This window comes from Medicago truncatula, chromosome 7 (genome assembly GCF_003473485.1).
Source record: "Medicago truncatula cultivar Jemalong A17 chromosome 7, MtrunA17r5.0-ANR, whole genome shotgun sequence".
NCBI lineage: Eukaryota > Viridiplantae > Streptophyta > Magnoliopsida > Fabales > Fabaceae > Medicago > Medicago truncatula.
Genome location: NC_053048.1, coordinates 11,184,062 through 11,194,973, shown reverse-complemented (window position 1 = coordinate 11,194,973; position 10,912 = coordinate 11,184,062). Strand labels below are relative to the sequence as shown.

Below are 10,912 nucleotides of genomic sequence, written 5' to 3'. Positions count from 1 at the left end.
GAAGAGATTAATGCCTATTTAAATCCCATCCCAATTTCTAGTAGGTCAAGCACTAATACCACTTCATATTCTTATGGTGTATTTGGCTATCAGCCAAATTTAGTGGCGAGGCAATTTGGTTTGATCCGAACTCGTTCTAGTTCATTTTTCAAAACTAAAGAGGACATTAGGAGGCAAAAAAAAAAAGAGTAGCAATGGCAAACTTATCTTCATGAGTTTGAGGGAATAGTACCTTCAAACCTCTCCATTTTTTAACTCTCCTATGAATGCACTAGGTCATTCTTTAACTGGTGGCGAGGATATTTCAATGATAGGAGACAAGAAGTGGGCTTAGACACTTTGCTTCCAGAGCTAATATCTGCTTTTGAATCTCTTCAAAAGAAAACGACCTAGAGAAAGGTACGCATATCTGCAAAGGTATTTTATTGCAAAGCTTACTTGTTATTCTTGATCATTTTAGCCGCCTCTTTGTGGTCAGGGCAACATACTGTATTTGGGCAAGAAGAGACGTTGAAAACTGATGCCACTTCGAAGAAAGGAGAATCTCGAGAACTAAGAAGGAGAAATGTAATAAACTTTTAATCTCCTTTTACTCCACTTTTCTTTTTGAATTATCATTCACTGACCATGTGATTTTTGACAGGATCGAAAAAAGAGAGGAATTGATACTCCTGAACACTCTTCGAAGAAGATGTGACAAAGTGGAATAAAGTAAGTCCCTTTCGAAGTCAAAATTGATTTAATCTTTTCCCCTCTTTAGTCCGACACCACAATCAAAGTCATCGAAGTTGCTGAGAAAAAGATTGATTCTAGCATCTGAATTGAGAGGGAAAGGAAGATGAAACATGGTTATGAAAAACGCAAAGTTCCCAGCGAACAAGCTTCTCTTGATCATTCTCAGAGAAACTCAAGTGTCAACAAAACTGCAACTGATAAAGAAACAATGTTGAAAATTAGCAAAAAGCGTCGAGAGCACATGAAGATCAAGTCTGCAAGCGCACATTCCCATATAGGGGATGATGTGTCAAAGGTAAATCCCTTACGACTATTCCTTTTTCTTGTGTCATCTCACCATTCCTTTTATCAGCTTCTGTCCTAATTTTCAGGGTACTGAAGACAGTAATGCTGACTTTGGGAAACAACCGACACCTTCATCAACTTTCAGACCATCAATGACAACTATCTCTGAGGATCAAATAGCAGTCCACCCTCGTCTTGAAAAAGATAATGTCAATCATGAAGAAGATGATGCAGAAAAAGACGAAGTCTCGTCTCCGTTCGAAGGTGAGAAAGGTCAGGTGCCTCATTAATCTTGTTATGAAAACAATTCAGAACATAATGAAATCGATGGGAATATTCGCAAGTAGATTGTTGATGAGTCTGAAAATGAGTTTCAACATGATTCACCTAGAACTAACACTTTTGCCCTAGTAACAAAATCTATCAGTGCAACGATGAGCAAAGGCACAAAGAGAGCGAGATCCAATTGGAGCCCTAAACTTTGTCATGAAACTTGACATTTTCCCTTCCAAGACTAATACAGAATCCTTAGTTGGTAATGTGAATGAGCATCCTGATAGTTCTAAGGCTAGTTTGCTTTCTGAACTTTGAACTCAAGTCTTAGAAGTTGACTTATTCCAAAAAATTGAGCAAAATGAAGCACGGATACGGACACGGACATCGGATACGACACGGACACTGACACACCGACACAGCTAATAATTTGAAAAAATCACATAATTTAGTATAATTACAAGTGTCGGTGTCAGACACGTATCGTGTCCGTGCTTCGTAGACTTGCAAATTCTCCCCTTGAGGACAAATACATCGACTTCGCTGTTGAATTGGAGTCTACTTTGGATCAAACAAGCCAGATACATATAAACTATTTTTTTTCTTTCTCCATGATCAAATATGATTCGCTTTATACCACGTGTTAGAACCAAACTTCATTTTCAAACCTAGAATTAATCATGTTAATCATCAGAATATCAATATTCATAAGAGTAGTTGAATTCATAATGGATATTGTTGATATGGTATGGCCTTCCAGATCAACATACACTCTCACTTAGAAACGTTTGTTATTCTCCTTGTCTCCTTGTTATGATGGGATGTCAACAAGAACAGCGGTTTGGTATGTGAAATGGGGGCCGTGACCTCTTTATTTATACCACCGGACTAACGGTAACTATTAATATTTCTATTTTAGCCTATCATAAAAATAAAATTATCCATTAGTCTCTATAAATTAAAGACCTACATCCAATTAGATACTCATTCACTCACTTTAACAAAATCTTATTAGATCACTTTAATTGGGCCTAAATTAAGTGACAATCCACAATACATAATTATTTACACATAAGGTCAATGTTGGATTAATGATCCAACACTTAAAACAAACTTCGGAATTCAAATAAACTTGATTAAATGATTAGTTCAAGTACACCAAAGGAGATACATAATTCAGCTTGTTGTAACACAATAGTAGAAATTGAAAGTTGGAAAAATAAATACAAAGTCCCACATTAGATAGAACTAGTGTTGTGTGAATTGAAAATAGTGGAAGTTTCACATTGGATATAACATTCATATTAATGGTGTTTATATATGAGGGGATTCATTCCCAATGGGTGCTTTTGGGGTATCCACTTTCGCTAACTTACTCCTTCATGTTTTTAGGTGGAAGAAAGCTAACAACCCCTATATATATTACGCGCAACGACGTCAAACAGATATGTTTCTTATATTAACCTAAAATTTAAATTAATTAATTAATTTTAACATTATATGTTGTGACAAGTGTGGAAGTTGGAACTTGAAAGACCAAACACAAAGTCTCACATTAGATGAATCACACACATTACTAGTGTTTATATAATAGAGGGTTGTACCTAGAATAGATTAAGCACTATAAGGATATATATATATATATATATATATATATATATATATATATATATAAAAGAAAAGTTATAGATTTAATTTGTATTATTTCAAGTCATGAACCATGAGAAAGTTACAACTTCGATGTACTATTTACATCCATTATTTCAATACTTTTCCAAGGATACCACTGGCCCCATTTAGATCCACCAGTTCTATTCATTTTCCACTGGAGGCTATTGCAGCCATCTCGTTTTTGACTGTAAATATCAATATAATGACGATATGGACTTCCTTGCCATGTAAAGCTGCAGAAAAATAATGTGTTTATCCAAAATACATATGATGGCTGGAATGAAAATACATACTGTTGTGAATATGAGATTGAGTGAAATCCAATATCATCATCTTTTGATTTGCAATGTAATGTGAATTCTGTGGGAACTGACTGTGGGTCTGGGTATATATCATTGATAATAGTAATATCTATGGGATAATTAGGACAATTGATAAATGGTTTTGGCTCTATATTGCTAGCTCCAAATGCTAGTGTTAAAACTAGAAGAATAAAAAACTTAAAGGTAATTGGATATGAATCTGCCATAACTAGATGTTAAATACGTAGAAAGCTTAAATCAAACTTAATTTATAGAACTCTAAATAACATAGCCTATATCTTTTGAATTTTTAAAATGCTAATATTTATTTTTATTTATGATGTTTTGACCTACAATAAATTGAGTTTGACCTGACCAAAAAAAATAATTGACCTTGAATTTGGGAAGATATTCGTTTTTTTTTTTTTTAAAGTATAGAGATCTATTTGGTAGGTTATTTATGTTTTTCTTAAGATGAAGAAATAAATACAGGTTGACTAATTTTAAATGGGTTTCCCTTAGTATTTGTCACCAAGAACAATCATATGGTGGTTACCTATGAAGCCCGGATATAAGATACGATACGGCATTGATACGGAAAAATTTCAAAAATTAAGATACGATACTGCTGGGATACATTAATAAAAAAATTATATAATTAAATATACAATATAATTAAAAAACAATTTTCTAATATGCAAATATATTAACAAACACAAGAAACTAGTCATAGTCTGGTAGCACATCAACATAAATATAAGTAATATTGACGATTAAGAGAATGATGATTTGTCAATTACATATATAATATATCCCAAAAAGAGCACCATCAGTGTTACATTATATCGATCCAAAAAAAGAACTATATCCAAAAAAGAACACATCAGTACACAAGAGTTAAGTTATTTTAGTTAACATTAATTGTCTCAATCTTCTCTCCTTCATTCCCATCATCAAGATACAAATCAGCTTCCAAATCCGGTTCATCCAAAGACAACTCTGCTAACTCAATTCCAACACCATCAAGCGATTCAAGCGTATTCTTGCGTATCAGACCACACAGACGTATCCTTCGCGTATCCGGAAAGTATCAGATACTTATTTTTTTTAAATAAAATTTAATAATCTGATACTCTCCCAATACGTATCTGAAAGTATCAGACAGATATCGGTGCAGGATACGCAGGGGATACGGTACGTCATCCATTTTGAAGTACCTGGACTTCACAGATGATTACTAGTGGAAAATCGGGTTTAAAAGATCCCTTATTTAAATTAGTTATTGTAATAAGTGCATTAAGGCATAACTATAGTGGCATTTTTGCAAGATAAAATTAAAATTTTTAGGGTTACTAGAGTTTTACCCCCCCTGTAATATAGGGTACTTTTGGTTTTGCCTCCTGTAAAAAAAAAATTAGATTCTGTTCTTGTAAAATAAAAATTCTTCATGATTGCCCCCTCACACTTATGACTCAGCAGAATCTCTTACGTGGCACTGAGTGGATATTTCTTTTTTTATTTTTCATTATTTTTTCAATGGCCACATGTATAATTCATTTAAACTTCATATTTAATTAAAAAAAATCAAAAAAAAAAAAACCACAAAAAAAAATCTGAAAATGAATTTTTGAAAATTTTAAAAAATCGAAAAAAATAATTTTCAAAATAAAAAGTTCAGATTTTTTTTTCTCGAAAAATAAAAAAATCTGGAACTTAATTTTCAAAATAAAAAAAAATAGAAAATATATTTGAAATTAAAAAAGTTCAGATTTCTTTTCAATATAAAAATTATGGAATAAAAAGTCTAAACAACCTTTTTCAAAATAATTTTTTTTTCCAGAATTTTTCTTTTTAAATTTTTTTTTTTCAGAAAAATATATATTATTTTCTAGAATATTAATTTTTTTGAAAAAAAACTGAAATTAAGATTTTGATTTTGATTTAAATTTTGGAACATTATTTCAAGATAATTTTGATTTTGAAAATTAAGTTCCATAATTTTTATTAAAAATTCCTAATTCCGAAAACATTTGAGATAATTTTAAGATTTTGATTTTGATTTAAATTCTGGAACAATATTTCAAGATAATTTTGATTTTGAAAATTAAGTTCCATATTTTTTTTAAATATTCCTGATGCCGAAAATAATTTGATTTTTTTTATTTTCGAAATTTTTTTCATAAAAATTCAGAAATAAAACTGTCGAAAAAAATCTGAATTCATTTCTAAATTTAAATTTTTTGAAAAAAAAAACTGAGATTAAGATTTTGATTTAAATTATGGAACAATATTTCAAGATTTTATAAAAAAAATCTGAATTTTTTCTAAATTTGAAATTTTCAATAAAAATCTGAAATTAAGATTTTAAAAATTTAAATAAAATAGAACTTTTTTTCAGATTATAAATTGGAATTTAAAAACATATATATCCAGATTTTTAAAAATTAAATATTTTTCAGAATTTTTTTTTAGAAAAAATTAAAATACTTTTTCATTTCTAAAAGAATCTGAATGTTTTTTAATTTTCAAAAAAATAATTTGTTTTTTTTTCAAATTTTGAATATTAATTTTCAGATTTTTTTTTTAAAAATATTTTCGTTTTTTTTAATTTTTTTAAATATAAATGACGTGTAAACTATTTTTTACGCGTCGCAAGCAAAAAGAAAATGAAAAATAAAAGTAAAAAGCGACGTAAGTGCCACCTCAGAGATTCTGCTGAGTCAATGGGCTTAGGGGGCAATCGTGAAGAATCTTCATTTTACAAGGACGGAATCTGATTTTTTTTTTTTTTACAAGGGGCAAAACCAAAAGTGCCTTATATTACAGGGGGGTAAAGACCTATTAACCCTTTTTTATATTAACAACATAATTCTTTATCATTCTCTTACTTTAAATCATCCATCAATTCTTTAATGCATGAGTGAATTGTTGGAACCATAAATCTGTAAAATACTATTAGGAGATACGTTTGGTGTGATTGTGCAACACACGTCAAGGAACTCATAGTATCCTGAAGGGGATTCGTCGGTCATTCATATTGCATCCAATATACAGTTATTGGTGGGGGCGAATCACACATAAAGGTTAGTGTGGCAACCCCATGCGCTTTGAGTTTTACATGCATAATCATTAAACATTTCATGTTTCAAGTGCAGCAACCTCTTCCCAACAAACAAGATATATAACATTATAGTTTCCAATATTAACAGATACTATAAGGATGCAAATTTGTAATTAGTTCCTTTACCAAAACAACAGTATTAAGTTAATACTCATTGCAAATATTTAATGTATACAACTCCCAATATATTCTTATTCATATTTATTATAATTTTGTGTTGTTTCTATATTGCAGATTTGGTCATGGATGAATCACAGTTGTGGGGCTATGCACTTGCCGAAATTGAACATTTGTTGCAATGCCATGGTAAATCTGTGAAGGATGATTATCCAATGATGCCTCAGCCAAATGTGTCTTTAGTCCATAAATCCTACAATAGGCTGATGTATGATGAGCTGAGATGTGACAAACATGTATTGGAAAATGAGTACTACAGATTGATGGAGACCATGAGTCAAGAGCAAAAATATGTGTACGACACCATCATGTCCAGGCTTGATGCAAACCTACCAGGTTTATTCTTTGTTTATGGATATGATGAAACATGGAAGACCTTTATATGGAGAGCTTTATCATCTGCAATTCACTCAAGAGGTGATATTGTGTTGACAATTGCTTTGAGTGGTATTGTTGCATTGCTCAGACCTAGTGGAAGAACAGCCCACTCGAGGTTTGCAATTCCATTTATCGTTGGCGAGTGTTCAAATTGCACCATACAACCCAAAACTAATTTAGCTGAACTGATTTATAAGGCAAAGCTTATCATATGGGACGAAGCTCCTATGATGCACCATCACTGTTTCGAGGCCCTTAATTGAACACTCAGAGACGTTCTCAGACATCGCAACAATGACAGATTAGATATCCCTTTTGGTGGAAAAGTTGTTGTCTTAGGAGGTGATTTTCGACAGGTCAACCCAAACCACAAATATGAGGCTCTTTCACAGATGTTCAAGCAACGATTTTCAAGAAAGAAAGGATTTTAGTGAGTGGGTCCTGGGAATTGGTGATGGCAGCATTGGTGAAGAAAATGATGAGGATATTAAAGTGCCAATTCCTGAAGATCTACTTATACACTGTTTAGGTGATCCTATTGCAATCATCGTTGAATGCATTTATCCATCTCTTTTAATGAATATGCATGATACATTGTTGTTCCAGGATATAGCTATATTAACCCCTAAAAATGTTACCGTTGAAGAGATTAATGAATATGTTTTTATGTCTTATTCCTGGAGAAGAAATAACATATTTAAGCTGCGATTCTCCATTAGCTAACCCATCCATGGTGAATAGGCCGGATGATGCGCACACACCATAATTTCTTAACACTATTGTTGCATCCTGTAACGCCCTATTTAATTATTTGATTATTTTATTGGGTTTAGAGTCTATTTATATGATTTATGTGATTTAAATGATTATGTAGTGTGTTGTTGTTTTATTAAGTGGCATATTTTATTATTTAATAGAATAAGATTTGAAAATAAAATAATATTAAGTTGTGGGGGTTGTTTTGCAATTTAGAAGAGTTTAGTGGAATAAGTGGAAATAAGATAAAGAGGGTTGAGGAAATAAATAGGAGAAACAAAAGGTCAGAATAGTTTTCACGTGAAACAAGTTTTTGGAGAAAAAGGGAGAAACCAAGAGAAGAGAAGAACCAAAGAGGAGAAGCTTTCGATCGATTAAACTAAGGTAAGGGTGGGACTAACCTTCAATGATTCTAAGTGTTTGATTCTGAAAATTGAATTTAACAGGTTGTAGGTTGTAATTTTGGGAATTTGGGAAATTAGGGTTATAAGTTGTAATTGGTTGATTAGATGATAGAAACCTGTTGAATTAATGAAGAAACAGTGTTCAGACCTTAGATTACTCATAGTACAATGATTAGAACCAGTTTTGGGGTTGGGTTGATGAAAATTGGGATTTTCGCTTGAAAAGTCGGTGTCTAAACGTTTTTGCAAATAAGGGATTATGTGAGGTTTGGAAATCGATTTTTTTGGGTGGTTGAAACTTGAATTTTTCTATATATTATGATAGGGCTAAGTGTCAGGAACATATAGGTGAAAACGGCATCGAAAACAGATTAACGGTTTGATTTTTATGCGCGAAAACGTGAAGGTTGAAAATCTGATGTTGTCTGTCAAACTATGATCGTGCCACGATTCGGGACCAACCTGCCACGATTTTGATCAGTATTTTAGTTCGTCTGACTCTGGAAAAATCGTGCCACGATGGGAGACCAACGTGCCATGATGCTCACATCCAAGAAACCTTAAAAATGCAATTTTCTTCGCTCCAATTGCTTCCAAACTTCTTCCTAAGTGTAGGGACTTTATCCTAACCATCTAGAGATGTTTTTAGGAAAGAAATAACTTTGTATAAAGGGTCTAATGAGTTCGTGAGTTGGTCTTTGGGGTAGGAATGAAAGTTGTTTATAAAGGTATAGTCTTCCAGTGAATCTAAACTAATATGACTAATGTTGTTGGTTAATTTGAGCTACATATATTATGTGGAAAATGTATGATATAGAAAATATTGTTGTTTATATCATTCAAGTTGTTATTATTAATGTTGCTATATTGCAAGTTCTTTATGTTGTTGTCTATGCTGTTGTTGATTATTAATATCATTAAGTTGCAAGTGTTGGTCTAAGTTGCAAAGTTGTAAGTTGTTGTTCCAAGATATTTGAGTCATATAAGTTTTTGAAGTTGTCTAAGTTGTAAGTTGCTGAGTCCATGAATACTCATTTAAGTTGAGGGCTTGATGCCCTGTGAGCCTATTTGCTCTACTACGTTGAGGGCTTGATGCCCTGTGAGCCTATTTGCTCTTTAAGTTGAGGGCTTAATGCTCTATATGTTGAGGGCTTGATGCCCTGGTTGGTACCGCATGCATGATTAAGAAGTTGTAGTTGCATTGTCGAGTTGAAGTCGTTGATGTTGCATTGTCGTTGTCGTTAAGTTGTCATTTTTCAACGAGTTGTTAATGAAGTACTATATGAATAATTATTATTATTATTAATTGATGATGTCAATGTTGTTAAATGCATTTGATGAATTATATGCTTATTATTATTGAATGTGAAATCTCACCCCTTCTGTTTGAATGTTGCCTCTACGTGGGTAACATGCAGATTAATCAAGGATAGCTGTTGAAGTGAGTTGACTCTCTCACGTGTCGTCTTAGGGGCGCTCTGATACATAACGGAATGGGAATCTTTACTTGTTTTCCACGTGTTACGTAATTGTTATGGTTTATGTTGAAGATTTGCCTAAACTAGATTTTAATAAGTTGTTTAGGTTGAGGCCGTTGTGCCATTACAATGTTGAATTTAAATGTTTTCCACTGCAATGAGATTTAATTTGATGACATTAGATGATTGAAATAAATAGTAATTTTATTATATATATATATATATATATATATATATATATATATATATATATATATTTGAAAGAAGTGTAGCATCTTGTTTAGTTGTTTACTCTGATTTTATGCAAAAAATTTCAAGTTGAGAAAACTGGGTGTTACACATCCGGTCTACCTAATCGCAAAATTAAGTTAAAAGTTGGAGTCGCTGTTATGTTATTGAGAAATCTAGACCAATATGCAAGCCTATGCAATGGTACGAGGTTGATAATTACAAAGATGGGTATATATGTTCTTGAAGGAAAGGTGATAACAGGTAGCAACATTGGAGATAAGGTCTATATACCAAGGCTATCACTTACACCCTAAGATACAATGATTTCGTTTAAATTTCAACGTAGGCAGTTTCCTCTATCAGTATGTTTTGCAATGACAATCAACAAGAGTCAAGGACAATCACTCAAACAAATTGGTGTGTACCTTCCTCAACCCGTATTCTCTCATGGTACATCAAGGAGTGGTCTGAAGATTTTAATGACTGATGAGAATGGTGTTAGCATGGATAGCACTTCGAATGTTGTTTACAAGGAAATTTTTCGCAATGTACCAACATGAACTCATTTTTTATTGTGATTTTATTATTACCATTGTATTTGAACCAATGTTGTCAAAACCGAACCGGCCGGTTCGACCGGTTCAACTGGGAACTGGGCCAAGCACCGGTCCGAACATGCTTGTAGAACCGTTAGCCAATAGAACCGGTGAAAACCGTAAAAACTGGTGTAACTCAGGGAAACCGGTAAATTGGTCCCGGTTCTACCTGACCGGCCGGTTTATCTTACTTAGCTTAAACCACCAAAATTGCAATTTTTTTCTTCTAGTTTGCAGCATTAAAAATTTAAAACTCGTCCTCAAAGGCACAAATTAATTTTCTATTCAATGGCTATAACTCATGTTTATTTTATGTATGTATATTAACGGAAAATGCATTAATTTACGATGATGAATTGCTAATCATTTAGAACGGTTACTATTGTTTTGTACACCCTTCTGTCACTATTATAAGTAAAAATCTACATTTTAGATTCATTCATTTAATGATGCACATGGTCTTTTTTATAGACCACATACATCATTAAATAAATGAACCTAAAAT

General features: G+C 32.4%; 1 protein-coding gene across 1 annotated transcript; it reads left to right on the top strand.

Annotated features, from left to right (window-relative positions):
- The first annotated feature begins 649 nt into the window (after positions 1-649).
- Positions 650-1,355, top strand: LOC120577128 (uncharacterized). The gene is made up of 2 exons (XM_039828162.1): positions 650-1,030; positions 1,107-1,355. Exons 1-2 carry the CDS (start codon positions 839-841, stop codon positions 1,308-1,310), a joined length of 396 nt encoding a protein of 131 aa, XP_039684096.1. The 5' UTR covers positions 650-838; the 3' UTR covers positions 1,311-1,355.
- The last annotated feature ends 9,557 nt before the right edge of the window (positions 1,356-10,912 follow it).

Coding starts and splice junctions, on each gene's coding strand:
- LOC120577128 (XM_039828162.1), top strand. CDS start 839: ATGAAACATGGTTATGAAAAACGCAAAGTTCCCAGCGAACAAGCTTCT. Junction 1,031..1,106: donor TAGGGGATGATGTGTCAAAG/GTAAATCCCTTA, acceptor CCTAATTTTCAG/GGTACTGAAGACAGTAATGC.